Source organism: Solanum lycopersicum, chromosome 5 (genome assembly GCF_036512215.1).
Source record: "Solanum lycopersicum chromosome 5, SLM_r2.1".
Classification (NCBI taxonomy): domain Eukaryota; kingdom Viridiplantae; phylum Streptophyta; class Magnoliopsida; order Solanales; family Solanaceae; genus Solanum; species Solanum lycopersicum.
Window position 1 is genome coordinate 67,039,076 of NC_090804.1, and position 21,604 is coordinate 67,060,679.

At 32.1% G+C, this 21,604-nt stretch overlaps 2 protein-coding genes across 2 annotated transcripts; one reads left to right on the top strand and one right to left on the bottom strand.

The window, feature by feature from the left end:
* Positions 1-3,875: 3,875 nt before the first annotated feature.
* On the top strand, positions 3,876-6,385 carry LOC101257564 (chaperone protein dnaJ 20, chloroplastic). The gene is made up of 2 exons (XM_004239806.5): positions 3,876-4,383; positions 6,008-6,385. Exons 1-2 carry the CDS (start codon positions 3,934-3,936, stop codon positions 6,146-6,148), a joined length of 591 nt encoding a protein of 196 aa, XP_004239854.1. The 5' UTR covers positions 3,876-3,933; the 3' UTR covers positions 6,149-6,385.
* A 5,246-nt stretch (positions 6,386-11,631) lies between these two features.
* LOC101256675 (uncharacterized) lies at positions 11,632-20,419 on the bottom strand. The gene is made up of 4 exons (XM_010323106.4): positions 20,076-20,419; positions 19,197-19,443; positions 13,392-14,448; positions 11,632-13,112 (listed from the first exon to the last, which is right to left on the bottom strand). Exons 2-4 carry the CDS (start codon positions 19,272-19,274, stop codon positions 12,253-12,255), a joined length of 1,995 nt encoding a protein of 664 aa, XP_010321408.2. The 5' UTR covers positions 19,275-19,443; positions 20,076-20,419; the 3' UTR covers positions 11,632-12,252.
* Positions 20,420-21,604: the final 1,185 nt, after the last annotated feature.

Genomic DNA, 21,604 nt, shown 5'->3' on the forward strand with positions numbered 1-21,604 from the left:
TAAAATATAGTAATTTGGTTCGCTTTTTTTTTTTTAGAGAGAAAAAAATTTGTAGAGAAATTTATAATAATTATTTATTAGTATAGGTTATATATATCAACAAGTTTGTTGTAATTTGTGACGATCATGATTGAGAAGATATTTAAAAAAAAATTATTCGTAATCGTTGTGATGAAATAGAGATACTTTATGCGATTTTTGTTAGTTTAATTTGCTTTTTCATAACCAAATTGTATATTACGTATTGGAAGAAAAAATCATGTCATATTTTATCACAATAACGGTAATTTAAGTTTGGTATAATATAAAATATCAAACTATACTTGCTTCATACGAGCTACGTGCATGGGTGTTTAATTGCAATAAATCATATTAATGTATCAAGATTAAGAAATTTAATGAAGAGAGAGTATATATTAATTAATTATATTAAGTGAATTTATTATTTATAAATTATAAATATAAGTTATATATGCATTTATTTGCAACAGAATTAAAGAGATCGAAAGTAAATTGAAATTATAAATAAAAATAACGAAATATAATGCTTTTGATAAATATGTAGACGCAATTTTGTTTTTTTCTCATGATAAGATATATATCCCTAATTTGAGGGTTGGTATATTTTTTGAATACTTTAAATTTAACATCTTTATGAATATTTTATGAATTTGTGTAATATTTGAGATGTTTGTTTTAAGAGAATACAATACTCTTTATCTAAGAATAAGTTATAATTTAGGTATAGAGTATAGCCTTTAAGAAATCTAATCAAAATTGAATATTTTTTATAAAATCTCATAAATTTTCAATGTGTATAATATTTATTAATTTGATATAAACGTTTGGTAATATTTGACCATGCATATATAGCAATTAGCATGTGCATTATCCATTAGATATACTTAAAATGGTTAGATATTTAAGGGAATAATAATATTCAAATTAGATATTTATCTACTTTGTTTTAAGTTAACAAGTTAGATATTATTTAAGAGAACAATAATATTTATCTATAATATTTAAATTAGATATTTATCTACTTTTTATAGTTAAAAAACTTGTCTATTTCTTTAGGAAGAAAGTTAGATATTTAGGAGGATAAAAAATTAGACATTCAAGTTATAAAATAAATAAATAAATAAAAAGGTGGAATTCATTGAGTGAAAGTTATATAAACGAAAAAAAAAATATTTTTCAAAAATATATTATAGAAAAATTGTTCCAAAAATATTATCCTGGCCATACCAATTTAACTTTGAAATTTCTAAGTCATAAAGAAAATTTTTTTTAAAAAATCTCTAGTCAATACCAAGTCAAATTTGGTAGAACCCATTCAAATTGTATCATTGCTCTTCATAAATAAATTTTATGTTTTTTTCCAATTCCAATTTTATTAAAAAATAGTGTAATGGGATAAAATGTATACTCATTCTTAATTAGAAGTTTATAATTTGAATTAAATTATAATAATTGAGAAATTTTTATTGAAAGGACTTTTTTGAATGCAATATTTTAAATTAATTAATAAGTAATTAGTTTAAACTCTGTCATTATTTTATCACATTTAATTGATCCAAATTTTTAAAAAAGTACTTTCTAAAGTTTCTTAGAATAACATTTATATATAATAAAAGGAAAGAAAAAAGTTACCCAAATGATATTTTACTTGTCCCATACACTCACCCTGCTACGTACTTCTCATATTATTTATCTAAATTATGTATAAATATTTTTAAAATAAATAGCTTTAGTTTACTTATTAAATATACATGCTTAACAAATAGTAAAAATTCTCTTCATTTTCATTTATATATATCATTTTAAGTTTCGTGTCACTTAAAAACTAAGTAAATTTATCATTATATCTTTATTTAATGATTTCTTAAAGTCTAACTTTTAAATAAATGAATTGATTAATTAATTAATAAATATAAATTAATTATTTAATTTTTGTATGTCGATCAAATTCATACTTACAGGATTAATAACGTTTAATGATAAAATAATATTACCTATGTATTGACTTTCTGAAATACTCATAGATATTAAAAGATACATCTATTTTTTTATAATCACAATATGTTTGCAGCACACTTGCCTCTGTTTTCCACTCCAACTTGATTATTCGTTATTTTGACCATGTCACATGGTTTGTGAAATAATTAGTCATACACTATTGGCTATTCTTTTGTTAAACTTTAATTATTTAATATTCAAAGTACCATGTAATTAATTTAAATATTGAAAAAATCTCATATCTAAATTATATTATATTGAAAAAAGATTTAGCTATAGAAAAAGAGAAATATGAAATTGTTTCAAGGGGAAACTAGGTAAATATCCTTATAAAGATAATATAATAATGAATATATATCTCTCTATATTTATATTCCATTAAATAATTATACTCCTTTCATTTTAAAAAGATAGATCCTATTTTCTTTTCGGTCTATTTAAAAATAATGATCCCTTTCCTTTTTGGTAACACTTTAACTTTAACTTTCCACGTGACATGTTTAAGACCACAAAATTAAAGAATAATTTATTATATTTGAGATTACTTTAATTTAGAATTATACGACTAGAAAGTTTTCTTTCGTTTTTTAAACTCTGTTTCAAGTCAAAGTAGACCGTCTTTTTTGAAACGGAGGGAGTATTATATATCCTCAAACTAATTTTGCTTAATTGATATTAAATCAGCATCATGTATTGCATTGACATCGTTAAGGTTGATAAGTTTGCTTTGTTAATACAAAATCAGTATATATGTGGTCTATTGGTATCATTAGAGTTTCTTATTGAAAAATTACTCATTAGTCAATTATACTATACAAATATATATATATATACTTTTATAGTATAATGAACTAACGAGTAACTTATAAACAACAAATTGTAATGATACTACAACCATATACATTTACTCTATAGTATTATGGACTAATATATCATTTCAGAACAAGAAACTTTAATGATACCAAAAAAATATACATATATTCTTATAGTATTATTGACTAATGAATAATTTCTGAACAAGAAACTTTAATGATATCAATATAGTGATACCATAACAATATACATATATTCTTATAGTATTATTGACTAATGAATAATTTAAACAAGAAACCTTAATGATATCAAAATATATATATAATCAAACATTAATGAATGGAGGAAGGGTCGTATCTTTTTTTCAAGACAATGGACATTTCTTGAGTTACTTTATATTTGGGTATGAACATGTAATTATTTTGAATTTTATGACTTATTTATATAGTTTTTACTTGTTATAAAATTTCAAATAACAAATTAATACAAACATAAACATAGGATTTTAATCAGTTATACAAATTATATTATATCAATTACATTATATAAATTATGCTATACAAAATTCGAAAATCACACATTTATACAAACTTTAAAAAGTTATACAAAAAAATTGAATGTGTACCGTAATAAAACTGAAAAACCAAAGGAATCATCGCCACATACAAATACAAACCATTTCATACAAAATACAATTCTAACGAAGAATTGTTAGTTGCGAATTATACAAATTCGAAGTCAACCCACATAATTAATGATTAATATTAATCGCGAGTAATAATTATAGCAAACTATAATTATAATAACTAATTAAGTTGCATACGTTTACGTAACCGCGTAAGTTTCCTTTTTAATATATCTAATGACTCATATTTCAATTCAAATAACTTTGGATAAATCGTTAACTCATTTATTAACTCAATCAATTTTGACCCGCCCAATCGACTCTTAGTTGCCACGTATAGTTAAACATCCTTTTCCTATATAAAAAAATGACAATAGTGTCCTTTTGTTTCCTCTATATATTATGTGGATCAAACCCAAGAAAAAACACATAAAAAAAAAAAAGTTTCAAAATCTGCAATCAAAAAGAGAGAAAAGATGTGTTGCAACTCCAATGGCGTAATCCCTACAAGCGAACCTCGCTTGCCCCTTTTCTCCACCCACCCACCAACAATTTCTCCAAATCCTCGTCTATTTTTCCTTAACAATCCTTCGAATCATGGAGTTTTGAGGACAAAATTCGTTTCATACAAAGCTAAATCGAACCTAAACGATGTCGTTTCTTATACCGACACCGGTAAGAGCTTTTACGATCTTCTGGGTATACCGGAAAATGGATCTTTGTTGGAAATCAAGCAAGCGTACAAGCAATTAGTAAGGAAGTATCACCCGGATGTTTCACCTCCAGATCGGGTTGAAGAGTATACACAGAGGTTTATTAGGGTTCAGGAAGCTTATGAAACGTTATCAGATCCTGGAATGAGAGCTTTGTATGATATAGATATGGCTAAAGGACTTCACTTTGGTTTCTCTGCTCGTTCACATGAGGTGTGTTTGCTTTTTCTTTTTCAATTTGTGTCTTTCTTTAATTATTGAATGCATGAAAAATACCCCCAATTTGACTGCAATTTTGCCTTCTCTGTCTATATTGAATGTTTATTTTGATATATTCTAGCTATACTTTAGCTCAAAGCACAAACTTTAGTTTATGAAGTTAAAATCAGACAAACAAATTAAAACCCTAATGGGATTGTAGAGAGTTTGACTTCTCATGTAATTACTCAGTTATGTAGTTATTATCTTAGAAAGTCATGTTCTTTGTTGAAAAAACATTTGAAAAATGAAGAAGAAGAAAGTGACTTTGTGAAATAATAATTATTACTAGTTGAGCGGCCATATGAGAAATCAACTCGAGTTCCGGGGTTTCATTTATATTTGGGTCTGGTTAGGCATGATTCACTTATTTTATGCTGATAGTTGAAAAGGATTAAGGGTATTTGCACATAAAGGTCAATGAAAAAGTAGGCATAGTAGAGTATGAAATTCTGAAGATCCATCCACTTGGATATTGGTTTTATTTTATTTGTTCTGTTTCTGTTTATTACCGGTAGTGTCCGAGCAGTTTGCATGCACCTCGACTAATCAACAGAGTGTGTGCTACTCTCTCTTTCCACTGAGGTTTAGGCAGATGGGACTACTGGTGTGACCTTTACTGGAATTCATACCCAAGGTTATGAGACTTATCCACATCATAAAGGATTATATGCTGAAGATAAGAATTTGCGTATATGTTCTAAAAAATGTAGAATCTTAGTATATTTGGCTAACTGTTGAGTTCAGAAGGGATATTATGTCAAGATTGTGGAATATTTTCTGGAAAAAAAGTCACTTGTCTTTAAATTGTCGGTATCTAGATGCCTGAGGAATGACAAGTCTTAAAATGATCGTGCTCGGGGTCAACTTAGGTGGGTTCCCCTTTTGGTCGGATGACTGCATAATATAACCAACAACAAAAAAAAAACACTTTATTGAGGCATCTACTTTAGCATTAGGCAGAAACTACATGTATTTTAATGGGGTATGACAGAACTGCTGGCAACTAGGAATATATGGTTTAGTCATTTGGTCTTTTTCATATAACTTTGGTGTTCAATGGTGGTATTCCCTTGCAATGTTGATGCTTGTAATCTTTGGTGTTTCCACTGTTTTCTCTATTTGATGGACTAAATGAATGTTATCATGATAGATCTCATTGATCAAGTATGAGATAGTCTACTGTTTCGTGGAATAACTCAATTAGTGGAATCTTAAAGGAGAAGTATGAAAATACTTCATTTTTTCCAATTCTTGGGACAAGAGGAGTGAATGGGTGTAATCTTGGTTGATTCCAATAGACTTTAATATGCGATGTTCTTTTGCGTCAGATCCAACGTTTAAATGATAACAAGTTGTTTGACCTTAGCATACTACTTCTGCCACTACATGTCTATATCCAAATCACTTTCGATTCTATTTATCTCATCAAAACTTGTCAACATAAGATTTTTCTTAGACAGCCACTCTGTTCTTTCGACATTCATGTACTTGATTGCTTGTACGCTCTTATGACATGTTTTATGTTCCAGAATCTAGGTATCCTCTTTGCTAATTCGAGTTTTTTGTTATGCTTTAGGCGATGGAGGAGAGAGGTGAGTGGAAAAACCGTTGGCAGTCTCAGCTATCAGAGCTCAAGAGACGAAGAACATACAAGGAATCCAGTAACAGTATGTCTTGGGGAGCACGGATGCGCAAGCAAAGGGATGATGATGCATAATCTTAATCGATAATAACTAATACATCTTATTTTATTTTGGATATACAGGAATGTTTTTAGTTTTCTGCTAGTACTAACCATATATGAATCACCTTATAGGCAGTGCATATTGTATATAAAGTATATGAATCAAGAATATCATTTCCGTTGGTACACTAGTTTCTGGTACCTTGTTACTTTCAGAAAAGACTGTTGTTTTACAGTAGTATATTTAAGCAAGTTGGTGGCTTTCATTGATGTTGGCTGTATATCATAAATTGTGCGGGCTCTTCACTTTTATTGACATGTTTTCAAAAACTACTTTACTTTTGGAGAATTCAACGCATGTTGTCATTGAAGAGTTCGAGCAACATAGTATATATATCTATATCATTTGCCAGAAGAGAGAATGAATTTTTCTTCTGATTGTGGTCAAAATTGGGTGATGTTGTGAAAAGGTCTGATGCCTTTTTTTGTTTTTGTTTCCACCATGCTGCTGTCTGTACACAATGTATGAATAGTGAATATGAGGTGCTTTTACAAACTTTTACATTATTATTCACCTTATATATAATTATACAATATATGCATACATTGTACAAACTACTACTATAATAAAATAATCTCGAAACTAGCTAATATCTAAATCAAACATGAAATAGAGTTAAAAGCTAAATTTTATTCCAAAAATTGTTATTTGATTTTTTTTCAGTATTATTGATATGGACAACACACATCCAAAGAGACAAAAAATCAACTTACCTTATTCTTTTTCTATTTTCATCGATTTGTAACACCAAAAATGCAAATAAGGAAGTCCTCTAAATAGAGAAGCCATTGCTTTGCCAAAAAAAATATTGAGCCATAATAATTTAGAACTTTGAGCAAAAGGTAACAATATCATTTCCCCTTATAACGACGTGGTATAATGGTCAATGAAATAATCTTAAATCACAAAAAAATTCACTTAGATTTTAACGTTGGCAAAAAATTCCTGACTTTTTCTCGTTTGTCCAAAACTTGATGTATAAAACTATTATATATCTACGACTACACATATGAAAAATAGCAGGTAACCCACGTAGAAAAAAAAGGCACCAATAGAATATGTCAAATTTTGATATTTTAGATGCCTATATTGATGGAAGATAACAGATATCCGTAAAAAAAAAAAAAAGTTATCCATAAAAGATGTCAATTCTTGAAGTTGAAGTCAATTATTAGTCTTTTTCATTATCATCTTGTATGACTCAGTCTAGTGTTTAGCTGATAGACATAGCATTTTTTTTCCCCTTAAATAAAGACCACAATTACAAAATGTGGTGTTTGGGCTATCTTGTTTCTAATATCTTCCTATTTTTAACCAAAACATATATGTTGCTTTCTACAATTTGTCCTGTGATTTTTTTTTTTTCTATTTGGATCAATTGAGTACACCATACACTTGTTAAAATCTTGGTCTTTTTTTTTCTAAATTATTTTAAACCAATCTTTTTGGACCTTTCTTATTCTGAAATTTAATTTTGAATTTGAAGAATAAGAAACTTCAAGATTGTGATTCACACCTCTCATGTTATGAGGGAACCTTTGGTTATTATTTGTCTAAAGTGGCCCCACATTATATGTGATTGTTAGCATAAATAATTTCTACTTCCATAATAATAATTAAAAAAAATGAATGAGAAAATAAAAGAAAAATCCTTTTAGGGTAGGGGCCTAAAATTTTATAGCTCGGGATATTTTACTTAACATAAATAAATTCTTCGGGATTAACAAATTCTTCTAATATAAATTCGAGAGTAAAATAAGAGAGACTCAACAAACATTTGTTAGGATGAACGAGCCCTTTACTATTATCTTCGTTCGAAAATGTTTGTCATGTTATATTTATCGAAAGTAAATTTGATTAATTTTCAAAGATTAATTAGATCACATTAATTCGATATTTAAAAAAAAATAGATATTCTAAAACTATATGAAAAGTACTATAAATTACAATCTTTTTCATGTTAATATGATAAAATGTATCTTAAAATGTTGGTCAAAATTTTTATTGTTTGACTCTAAAAATAGAAACTATGACAAACAATATCGGACGGAGAGAGTATATACTAAGAGCAATAACAATATTTCAAGAAGCTATTAAAATTCTATTAGTTTTATAATTTAAAGTATAATCATAAAACCGATAAATAAAGGCAAAAGTATTCATTACCCCCCCTGAACTTGAAGTTTTTTATTCGGTGTACACTTACACTTTATTTTGTTTGAACTATCCCTCCGAACTTGTTTATTCATCCAACACGTGCACCTTTTCTGTCCACCTGGCGTAGAAATTGAAATCACACTCTACTAGGCGTGTGAGGGAGTATCTTTTGCCAGGTCATAAAGCTACAACAGTAAAAAAAATGCAAAATCTCTATTTTTTTTAATATTGACTGGCCGCAGACGACATCACCGTCGTCGTCCTCATCATTATTGAAGCCCAAGGGCCAATTCTTCGGGTAGCAGTGTTGTTTTTCATCGTTGAAAATGGATAAGGATTTCGATGAGATGTGATGGAGTGTTATGTGAGCTGGAAGAAACTGTGTTGTTTTGCAGCGGAAAGGATGTTAGAGTAAAGAATCGATTTTGCATCGGAAAGAGAGATGAGAAGAGGAGATACGGTGGTTGGTGATGGAAATTGACGGCGACCGAGAAAGGAGTTGGAATATGATATTTATTTTTTTGTCATTTTAATTTATTTAGGTGGCTATTATTTATCCAAGTGGAAATTCATATTATTACTATTTTTGCCAGCTGACGCGCCTGTGTAGTCACATTAGGAGCAACAGACAAAAAGGTGTATGTAATAGTGGAATAAACAAGTTTGAAAGGTTTAAATGTACACCAAATAAAAAGCTTCAAGTTTAGAAGCGTGATAAATACTTTAGTCATAAATAAACAAATAAATTCTCTTGCAGTACAAATTTTAGACTTCATTCTATTCCCTCTAGAAGCTTTGACTCCAAAAGTGATTTTTTTTATTTTTCTTCACATTTTCTTTTTATTGGTGCAATTTCTTTCTAGAAGCTTTTTAGACTTTTTGTTGTCCATATAGATAATATATTGGACATAAATCATGAAGGTCAATAAAAATGGGCCAACTCACAAGTATCATTAAAATAGGTGATTTAAGGTTATGAATTTTCATGGTGTTAAAACATTTGATTGGTCTATTATGGAGTAATCATAGAGTATATATAGTAGTAATTACATTTTTTAATAAATTTACTTTTTGATAATCATCTTCTTATTTATATTAATTAGAATTTATTTTTCTAAAAAAATAATTTACCTTGTGTATACTAACAAAGTATATGCTTTCTATACAATCAAAATTAAATCAACCCACCAATAATATAAGAAAAGCATATATGTTCAAAAAAGTTCACGCAAAAATAACTTAATTTCAGTCATATTTATCTACACTTCATACTTATGAAACTTCAAATATTTTATATCTCTGAAATTGTTCTTAAAATGATAGACTTGTAAATGTTTACGCACTACGATTATGGCTTAACATGTGGTATGTGTAATTCAAGTTAACTACTTATAACTTAAATAGTTTAAATTATAGGGAAAAAGGTCTGAAAATATTTTAACTTTGGCTGAAATTGTTGTTAAAATACCAAACTTTATGGAGGATCTTTTACCCCTGTACTATTTAATAGTGTATTTTAAAGGTAATATATATGCCCACATGGACATTATAAAATAGGTACTAGTTCGATATTATTACAATAATTTCGGTCAAAGTTCAAATGTATTTCAGACATTTTCCCCAAAAATGTATAATTACATACCATTACAACCAAATTCATTGATTGCATCCATTGAAGTGTATTGAAAACCAATGATCAAGCTTTGAAATCTTCTAAAAAAACCTATGACAAGATCCAAAATAAATGAACTTCAAGACAACCAAATTAAGTTTCAATTTGATATTAAACTTTGAGGGAGCCCAAGTCATGGAAGATCTAATGTGTGACCCAAATTGAAGTCCAAATGACAAAATTTTAGAGACCAAAAACACAACACTTACAAATTTTAAGCCCAAAATCTCTTAGTTAACATGTTCGGTCTCAAAATTTGATTCAGAGTTGCTAGTTAGCCTAATTGCACGAGTGAAACGCGAAAGTCAAGCCTTTTATACTGCCTAAATTTGAAGCTTTTTCATGTCAAGTCGATCCAAGAGTTTCAAGATATTTGCTTAAATTTGGTTTTGGCTTATAATCCTAATTTGTTAAGACTATGCTTATTGCTTTTATAGGTAGTTTGGATTTATTACTTTTTTCATTATCCATAAGGTAGTTGGTATTGTTTTCCAAGATTGTCTTGGATTGACTTCTTAATTAATTTTTTTTCCTATTGAAATCTTACTTGTGGAGAGATTTTAGGCTAAATTTTGTGACCCCTTTTAGCATTATATATAGGTGTCTTTTATCTTTTTTATTTAGAAATTATTCAGATTATTAATAAACTTGAGAGGGTTTTCTCTTTTTACATCTTTGTGTGTGACAATTATTGATCCATCTTTGAGTTCGTTTCAACGTTATTTTCATTTTTTTCTATTTTTCTTTATCAAGTTCCCTAAACGTGATTATTATTGTACATAAATTTCCAAATATTCTCTAAACAAATCAATGTACTTTGCTATAGTATAGAGTGTGTTTACTACTTGTATATTATGGGGTAACGAGCATAGGTGAACCCGCGATTTGAAGATTTTGGATGCGTCAAAATTATCTTAGCTTAAATATGAGCTCTAAGATAAACTTTAAATAAAAATAGTAAAATAAGGCTCTAGATAGATTCAAACCATAGTCTCATGGTTGGTTCCTCTTGCTTATACCAACAACACAAGGGCACAATAATTTTTTTCGAAGTTAACAGGTATATATGCACCCCACCTATAGAGGAGGTCCACCTCTTGTAACAAGGGGTGGAATGGTCTAGAGGTGGGGTCGCAGATCATTGAGAGTGAAGAGGAGACCGAACTTGAAAAAATAATTACTCCCTTCGTTTCAAAAAGAATGATCTAATTTGACTTAGAACGGAGTTTAAGAAAAGAAAGAAGATTTTTTAATCTTGTGGCTCTAAATTAAAGTTATGTCAAATGTACCAAAACACCCTTAATTTTGTGGTCTTTAACATGCCACATGGAAAGTTAAAGTTAAAGTGTTGCCAAAAAAGGAAAGGGGATATTTTTTTTGAAACAAACTAAAAAGGAAATAAGGACTTTTTGAAACGGAGGGCGTATATCTTCTACTAAAAAAAGTCATTTTTCTCATTATAAAATAATGCCTTCCAACATATATCGGCAAACCAAACTTTAAAAAATTAGAAAATATTTTTCCCTAGGTCCAACATATCCATAATGTGGCAAAATGTATGCTATTGGACAGTTGCAGAAAGGATGGATAATCCATACATTCAAATTGAAACTTGAAAATCAAGTGTTTCAAGAACAAGTTTTTAATATTAAATAGAGAATCCCTAAAATAAAGGGCCTAATTCCAATGTACATAATTTTCGTCGCAATTAACTTGAAACATCATGTTATATCTCAGTAAATCAAATGAATGCAACTACTAATTTTTTTTAAAACTTTTTGTTTGTCCTTTTCATCCCCTTCTATCTTACAACTATAGTAATACTATATGTTACAAATCAAAATTGTGGAGTTATAAAGACCACAAAAAGCTAGTTCTTTTGCACTCAATGTGAAAGAGCATCCCAAGCAATAAACTTTCACAAGCTTATGCATCTTCCTAGACACACCGAGTCCCGTCTCGATCCGATCCACCTGGGTATGTAGCAAAATATATGACAATAAGTCACTCCTCGCCCCTCCGGCTAAGCTAGCTACTGCAAGGTACATCCGCGGTGATTGATAACTCTTGGAGACTTCTTTTCGATTGGGAAGATACAGGAGCAGAACAATCAACCTATTGTTGTTGGATGGGTCTTCCTCAAGAAGTTGAGTCAATTTCAGAACAAGCTGCCACCATCATAACCTTGCTCCGTGCTGCAACGCGCTGAAAGAGTTTTCTCCTTGGGAATCATCATGTTAACAGCATTCAATAAGGTATAACATATGGCAGAGCACAAACATCAGCGGAGTCTATTTGCAAAGCTTCAGACCATACACAATGTTCCTTATTGACTTCATCTAGACTCATTTCGGTACTCTTGGGCAGAGTTCTTTTGCTTCTGGACAACCATTCCTGGTCATCATATCCAGACCAATCATCCATCACAGGAACTGAGAGTATCTGGCTTAAATACTTGGAATCGGGATGAGGAGGTCTTTTAGATGCTTCTGCATTCTGGTCAGCACCAGGAATCAAAGAAGAAACCTTTGCCTTAACACTGGACAATGGTTTTTTAGATGCTTCAGCAGTCAGATCAGCACCAGGAATCACGGAAGAATCCTTTGCCTTAACACTGAACAATGGTCTTTTAGATGCTTCAGCAGTCAGATCAGCACCAGGAATCACGGAAGAATCCTTTGCCTTAACACTGTATAATGGCATTTTAGATGCTTCAGCAATCGGCACAGCACCAGGAATCACGGAAGAATCCTTTGCCTTGACACTGAAAAATGGTTTTTTTGATGCTTCAGCAATCAGATCAGCACCAGGAATCACGGAAGAATCCTTTGCCTTAACACTGAATAATGGTTTTTTACATATTTCAGCAATCTGATCAGCACCAGGAATCATGGATGAAGCCGTTGCCTTAATACTGAACATGGGCTGACCTTCTATACTACCATTTATCTTGTGCTCCTTGTTTTCCACTATTGTATCAGAAGCAACTCCCTGTATAATAGAAGAAAATATGTCTGCTTTTGGGTGAGTGTCCAATTTCTTTCCATTCTGTGTTGGCTGCTGAGAGGATGAGGGCCGCAGCAATTTAGCAGGCCTGACTTCACTCTCTGTATAGCAGAACAGAAAAGAAGCAACACTAATCAGCCAAACCAATAGCTTAAATAGAGCTGAACACGCTTGTTTTAATTCAAGCAATTTGCATTAGAAGTACAGGATATACGGTGGTGTCTATAAATTCCCTAACAGACTACTACTATGCCAAAATCACAAGAACTCTAGTAAGGCAATCAGATACATAACTCGCATAGCATTTGAGGGATCCACAGGGTATGAGGTACAGTCAATACAATGGAAAATAGTAGCTGTTAATAGTTTTTTAAACTCACCATGCAGGAAACCATTAGTTTCAACATTCTTTCTCTTTTTGACAATTCCCTCGGTGGCCGTACCAGCAATATTTTCTTTGGACACCAGTGGAGGCTTATTGTTACTAAGAACAACAAAATCATTCTTATTGTTGTCTTTTGATTTATCCTTCCGGCTTCTCTTGTGTTCATTTTTATCCTTCGACTTCTCTTCCTTTTTCTTCTCTTTTTCCTTGTCTTTTTGCTTTCCATGACTGTGCTTTTCCCTTTCTTTATCCTTGTTTTTTTCTCTTGGCTTGTCGTCACGTCTTTCCTTAGGTTTCGGTGTTTCCTCTCTGTTCCCAACATTTTGTTCCACTGGTCGGGGAAATCCTTCAAAATTGTTCTTTGCCATTGTAGAAAAACTGGGAGGTGTTGCATTAGCTCCAATTCTATGTTCACCCCTGAATGTTTCCGCGTCCATCTTATTGTTATTAGATCCTCTCTCCTCCTTATTCTTTTCCCTGTCAACCAAATTTCCAAAAACTTTGATGCCCACTCTGTCTGACTTTTCATCTCTTCTCCACTCAACTGGAGATCTCTCTGCCAACTGACTTTGTGCACCTTTCTCTTCATCTCTGATCCTCCTATCCAACTCCTGCGCAAATTTTGGGTCCTCTGCCTCAACAACAGATATGCTGGTCTTAAAGGGCTTCTCTCCGCGCTGGACATGAAACTGATTTGGGAGTTTGGCTTTCTCTGAGCTAATGTGTCTTTCTTTATGTTCATCTCTCCCTTTCTCTGAGCTGATCTGCCTATCTTTATGTTCATCTCTCTCATGAAGTTTCCCCCCACTAGAAGCCCCAGGTGGAACGGCAACTCTTCCCTCCTCAGAGATGCTGCTTTTCTCTTTATCCTTATCCCTGTCCTTGTCCTTCTTTTTGTCCTTGTGTTTATCCTTCTTGTCCCTGTGCTTATCCTTTTTCTCTTTCTTTTCTCTGTGTTTCCCATCACTTCTGTCTCTGTCCCTTTTTTCTTTACCTTCTCTCTTCTCCTTGTCCTTCTTTTCCTTTTTATGTTTTTTCTCCTTTCTTTTCTCCTACACAACATGAAAAGAGAACTGTTAGTTTATACCAAGCAGGTCGAATACAATTCATTTTTTTTACAACTAGGTCATGTACAACTAATGCCAACATCCTTGTGCAAGGAGGAAAAATCCAGAAAAAAGAAATTACAAATCTAGCACAAAATTGTAAATAACTGATACAATGGCAAAATTTGGAAACCAAATAAGGAATTCAACTTCAGGTGGAAATTCTAGAACAATTTGAAGAAAGCCCAAGAACAAAAGTTTCCAATTGCTAAAGAGGAAGAAATCAACAACCAGTTGAGAATCTAAATATTCACATCATACCAAACAAAAGAATGAGTAAACGCAGTGTGAAATAAGTGAAAAAAGAAAATTGATAATTAGTAAAAAAAGAGAAAACACTGAACAGAGGCATACAATCACATTGACTAAACCTGGCCCATATGTAAAGCTATAACAAATTGCAGAACCAGATATCCGCAAAACAATCAATTTAAAAGGCGATCACATTTCTCCATGGCTCCAGCTTAATTAGCAGGACCCAAGAGCAATAATAACAGTTTTGCATCTTAAATATGCACTTAGGCCCCTGATGGAAACATTCAAAAATCAAATGATTCCTAATCACTCTACGTTTGAGAGTCTTCCATGAACAATAACAGTGTTTCAGCTACAAAATTATAACTACTACTATACCTCAGTACCAAACAAGTTGGGGTCGGTTACAAAAGTGTCAATGCCAAAAAAAAAAAAGCCTCACATTCACCTCAGAACATAAAATCCACTACAACAAAAACATACCGTCTAATCCCACAAGTGGGCCTGGGGAGGGCAAGGGGGATTACACTAGTCACTAGGTATGTTGTTGTAGTGGATTTTGTGTTCTAATGAACTTACAAACTAAACAGAGGCTGTACAACAGACCATTCATATACCTGATCAAAAGTGAGACACAAAACCAATATCTGTTAGATCCCTCAATAACAAGGAATCAACCACCTTACTTTGGACAAAGAAGGGACAAACAAGCAATTACATAATAACACAAAAAGCAAGACAGCCCAACTTATCAAGAAGCAAATCTCACATTAGCACTTTTCTTAGGACAGTCTGAACAAAACCAATACGAAAGGAAACCCTCCTAAAGACACCATGACCAAAGGTCCTCCTCATCTTGGTATATAATACAAATGCTCCACTAACAAATAAATTAAAATTAGAACTAAACTATATGTTCACATGCTTTACAAAATGATATGAGCGCAAATATAATCAAATGAAATAGCATAATGCAGCTGGTTCGTAAAAAGCTCTTAGCACTTCACATTTGCAAAGGACACTGTCACCTCAGAAACTTTCATGAAAGGTATTGCATCTCTATTATATAAAAACTAGTCCTTTTATGATGAATTCTCACAATACAGAATACACCACAGAGACATGCTCATCTAGGCAGTAGGCTTGTGTTACATAGGCATGTGGGTGTGGTGAGAAATTGAGCAAATGGTTCCATCACACTGTTGCCATATGAGCCAGGGCTCCTAGGGGTGTCAAGTGAAGTAGTTAGTTCAGCCTCCATGAATTGCAAGACAAAGAATGGTTCCCACATCATGAATGGACAAGGGCAAACTAGCATGACGTGAACATATAAGAACAAAAAAAAATTTAGCTTTGCGTAAAATGTCGTGCTAGTGAACTCATGAGCCAGGCAATAAAATTTGGGAAATAATAATAAAGCATAGACTTAAAAGACAGTGAAAATGAAGAGAATCAATTGGAATTTATAGGCGGAGTGTTGGCCGGTCGCACATCCAGAAGATGAGAGTAGCGGAAATGAGAATGTTGAGATGGATATGTGGACATACTAGGAGAGATAGGATTTTTTTGAAACTGGTAATTTTACTAGAAGAGATGGGATTTAGGAACAAAGATATTCAGGACAAGTTGGGAGTGGCCCCTTGTGGTGGACAATATAGGAAGGCGAGGTTGAGATTGTTTAGACATGTGAAGCGAAGATATATAAAGAAAAAGAATTAATATAAAATATATAAATCTCATAAATATGCATGAAGGATAGTATGAAGGAGTCATCACTATTGTTAGAACAATTGTATAAGATATAAAGCAGTTCCTCATAGCAGTGGGCTAGACCCAGGATCAGCATTGAAATCGTACTAGTTCATCCTAGTTATGGATGAGCTAACTAAGAAATATACATGATAAGATCTCATGGAGTATGATATTTGGTTTAAGCTATAAAGAAGTAGTCCAGAGATCGAACGCTTTTGACATAATTAGAAGATTGAATATATGTACTTCAAGTTTAGCCAATATCAAAAGAGTGAAGCTGAGGTGGGATTAATCGGGATGAAGGTTCACAAATGCAGCAATCCAAATGTATACGTTCTAGGAGAATTGTATAGGACATAAAGATGTTACAATAGGACCAAACTATGATGGTTAAAAAGGAGAAGGGTAACCAGATTCAGTAACAAAAAAGTAACAACGAGTGGGTTCACTACCATGTTCAACCTAGTGACTCTCCCATGAACAGTCTTAACAATCTGTTTCCCACCAACTACAATAAAAATCTTACTTTTCAGATGTGTTGCTTTTAGTAATGAAAATACACAAAATACTAATAAATTGAATTATTGCATGAACAACCAAATGGATTGAGACTTGTACTAAACACAAATCACACATTCAAAAAGAGAAAAAATCAAGAATTCAGAAGTGTCTAATTAGCGTGTAAGCTTCTATCCTGCCAAATAAAAGGCAAAAATTGATAGTGTATATTGCAATGAGAAAGTTCCGGTCTCTACGACCTGAAGGCTGAATAGAACACCCATCACCACAGCACTAGATAACTTCATTCCATCAAGGGTTCTAACATTGTTTAATCAATGCATAGTCACATGTCCATGTTAACATTCACCTTTTGTGCGACACTCATCTTGTGGATATGTTGGAACTTAAAGGCCGAAATGGTCAAAGACAAGCAATTACAATGTTATATAAGACTGAATGTTCGGCCTTTAAGTTCCAACATATCCACAAGATGAGTGTCGCACAAAAGGTGAATGTTAACATGGACATGTGACTATTTATTGATTAAACAGTGTTAGAAAATTATCAGTTTTATTGAAGAAGCAAGTTGCAAACAAAGGATAAAATGAGATGAGATTGCTTGAGATGGTTTAATATGTCTTACGTCAACTTTCAGAGTGAAACTTTGGTGTTTAAAGGAATTGGGACAAGCTAGACCTAAAATTGTATGGAAGGAAGTTATTGGCAAAAATTTATAATCTCATGAAATCCATATTCCTATAGGGCTGACAAAATAAATACAAATAAGGAAAAATAAAAGAAATGGAAAAAGAGAACAAGGTTGAAGAAATTCCTATGTCAAGCTACATATGAAACTATACGATGAAGTGATTGATAAGAATGTCAGGAATTACTATAGAATGATCACTCCATGAACTCTTTTTTTAAAAAAAATCAGGGTGTCGGGACAGCATGCATACACCTTGACCAATTCACGGGGCACTGCTACCTCCCACCAGCACGTAACTCAACCTAGTGTATTTTGCCTCTACTGGGATTTGAACCCAACCCACTTCATTGACGATTAGACCACATCCTTGGTGCAAATCACTCCATGAACTCTAACCTTAGTAAATAGAGTCATACTATCTAAAATTAACCAGATTAGCCTTGTCTACACATTTATTTTCTTCCACAAATCTAGCAATCGCCAATTCCCCTAAATTTGGACTTTAATGGACAACAACGACATACCCATATGAGTATTAATTGACACATGGCCCAAGTTAAGATTCAATATATCAAGATCATTCAACTGAAACCACGGATATGAGTAAAGAGACTATACAAATAAGAAAATTATGTAATCGTGTGAAGTACGATGGAAGGAATCATCAGTTCCACATTAAGGATGACAAACATGGAAAGCATTCCAGCACAAATTTCACCAACAAGGTTGAGTATAACACATCGATAGGAAAAAAATTAGCATACGATTCAATTGGATTCAATAAAGAAAAGATGTTACCGGTCAACTCATACATGTTCTAGTAAAATTCAGATAACTAAAGATGTAATCTACTTACAGAGTTCATCTTGAATTAAATACTAATTTGAACAAAACCAAAATCAGATCCCTTTATATTTCCTTTAAGCAACTTTAGACTATTTTTCAGCAGTGCTTTTCTGTGTTGCTTGGACTCTACAAAAAAGTTATCAGATGCGTGTGGGATCCTTAAAAAGTAGTGCATTTTGGAGGATCCAAAATGGGTACGGCATCGTTTTTGGATCAACTTAGGAGCTTTTAGATAACTAAAGATGTCAACAATCTACTTACACGGTACACCTTCAATTACATACTAATTTGAACAAAACCAAAATCAGATTCCATTATATTTCCTTTAATCAAATTTAATATTTTTCAGCAGTGCTTTTAGAATGTCCTCTTTCAATATATTAAGGCAATGTCTTTTAGCATGTTATCTCCCTATATATTAAGACAATCACACTAGTCACTTCAGAAGCATCCATTCTTTAAACTTTGAAGCAATTAATTGTCATTAAGTATCATCGAAAATAAAGATTATTCGAATAGTCCACGTATCACAATCCACAGCCAATAGTCTCCAGATTATAAATAGGGTACTCGGTAGGAATTATAAGAACAACAGAACACATCCACACGATGATGATAAAATTGAACAAACCTCTTTTAATATGTCTCCTTCCTCTGGTCTAAGCTTCTTTTCATATCCTGGTGGTGGAAAAGGAAAACAGCGCGACATTGCACAAAATTGTACTCCGAGATAAAAATGCTCCGTCAAGAAAACAATGAACTCCAATTAATTTCGCACAGCAGTGTTCCAGTAACGGAATGAACCAGCAATTATACTCCCGTCCATGCACCATATCCCCACATTCCTTTCCAGCTTCAGTTCGCTTTCATTTAAACCACTGTCAATCAATCAATCCAAAAACCTAGTAAATTAAACTTGCTCTCCACTTCAAATTTTACAAACAAGATTCCAACACAGTAATTCCAAACTTTGTCAAGGTAAACTTCCAACAATTCTAGAAGTATCTACAGTCCTCTTCCATTGCCTAAATCATTCTATTATCCAGGGTTAAATCCCCTGTCAATATCCTCCCATTAACGGGCGATCTGCCTATGAATGGTCACAGAAAACTCTTCAAAACCCAGGCAATCAAACCAACACTTGGGAGTAAGCAATCCGATTGACAAACCCTAGAAAATTCCACCAAGACTAGCACAAAGAGCAATGTCTCAGTAAGCAAAAAAAAAAGTACAAAAAAACTCCAATTCCAACAAAAAAGTCCAAGAAAACCAAAAGGGTGTCGAAATTCAAAGGAATCAAACTGAAAAATTCGAACTTTTCTTTGTTTTATCCAAAAAAAAAAGTGAATCCAGATAAAACCCAGCAATCCCAAACTACCCAAATGGCTAAATTTCAACCTGAAATCAGAATCAATTGAAACCAGATTAAAACATTATTCTAGTTCTTCTTCTTTTTAGTGAGTCTATAGTGTGTGTATATATATATATATATATATATATATATATTTACCTTGTCCGCTCTACAAAATGAAGAACATTGTAGGAAGGACAAGATCTCAAGATAATCGGCAATAACAACAAATATAATAATACACAACAACCATCTCACTGTTGTTTGATAATCGATTTTGCAACTCGTTTTTGGTTTTTAGTAAAAAGGGTTTGAGAAAAAATGGGTTTTTTCTTCTCTTTGCTTGGTTTTTATGGGGTTCGGGAAATACACGCAAAATAGGGCAAAGAGGGCAATAGAGAGAGAGAGAAAAGGGCGAGGGCCTAAAGCCTCACATATATTGAGGAGGAAAAAAAATGTTTTTGTACAAATGATGGATTTTAGAGAGAGAAGTGAGATCTCTCTCTCCATTAAGTTTTTCTTTGTTCTTTTTTGATTTGTTTTGATATATTTTTCTTCGAACTAAGGTTTATCGGAAACATAATTTCTACCTCCTAAGATAAAGATGAGGTGCATATGTTTTACCTGAGGTTATAGGTAGTGTATTTTTGTCGTTTAACCTCGAAACAAAAAATATAGGCTGGTGACGGTATCTGAAAAACAAATATTGATATATGTGGGCGCTCTTTGTACTCTATAAAGGTATGTATCTCAACTCTATACTCTTTTTTGTATTTATGTACTATCGAAAGTTAAATTTACGATGATATTTCTGAATAGTCTTTGACTCTTAACTTATCACGTGAAGTAGGTTATTGTCTCCATAATAGGATAAGAATTTTCATCGAGATTTATCGTTAATTCCTCGTTTTTGATCCATTATACGCTCTACTTAAATCCTCTATGTTGGAGTTTAATTTATAATTGCTTGGATGATACGGACATGACGTCATCTTCACCTTATTCCAGTATATTATCAGTTATCTTTTTGTGAGTGTGGCACACATCTTTTTATTTGTTTCGGAGTAGTTGTACACTTAGATATCTCATATTTTCTTGAAAATGTAATTCTATGAAGATTTTGGTATGAGATTTATCGTTCTTCTTAAAACACATTGATTTGACCCCATACGGAGGATCTAGCATATTGTTGTCAGAAACAAAATTCTACGTAGAATCTCTTTGTTGTTTCGGGCAATTAGAAATGAATTCTTTAATTAGAAAATAAATCAATTTTGATGGAAGATACATATCTACAAGTTTTCGTAACTTAATTATAGATGATAGAATACATTTTTGACTTTTATGATCTTATGTACTCAACAAACAAGTGAAACAGTTTCAATTTTCCATTACTCACGCGACCATGCCACGACTGATGTCACTTGGCCTTGGATGGCCAATATGTGCAGGCTACGATCGATGTCGTCAGACCTCGGCTAGCCGATGCGTGGAGGCTACGATGATGTCGCCTGGCCTCTGTTGGTTGATGCATACAGTTAATTTTTCATCTTCTTTAAAATATGTTTTTAATTTGAAAAGTCATTTTTTTAATTAACAACTTATCTTGATTAGTTATTGGATTGCAATTTTTGTTTTGATCGGATTAACTTTTTTTAATATTAGATTGTCTCGTTTTATCTTAATAG

What these genes read in the sequence shown, in the direction of transcription:
- LOC101256675 (XM_010323106.4), bottom strand. Translation starts at nt 19,274, where the DNA reads ATGTCGCGCTGTTTTCCTTTTCCACCACCAGGATATGAAAAGAAGCTT. An exon ending in AAGGAGACATATTAAAAGAG is followed by an intron (nt 14,449 to 19,196) that starts GTTTGTTCAATT and finishes CATGTTGTGTAG; the next exon opens with GAGAAAAGAAAGGAGAAAAA. An exon ending in AACTAATGGTTTCCTGCATG is followed by an intron (nt 13,113 to 13,391) that starts GTGAGTTTAAAA and finishes TCTGCTATACAG; the next exon opens with AGAGTGAAGTCAGGCCTGCT.
- LOC101257564 (XM_004239806.5), top strand. Translation starts at nt 3,934, where the DNA reads ATGTGTTGCAACTCCAATGGCGTAATCCCTACAAGCGAACCTCGCTTG. An exon ending in TCTCTGCTCGTTCACATGAG is followed by an intron (nt 4,384 to 6,007) that starts GTGTGTTTGCTT and finishes GTTATGCTTTAG; the next exon opens with GCGATGGAGGAGAGAGGTGA.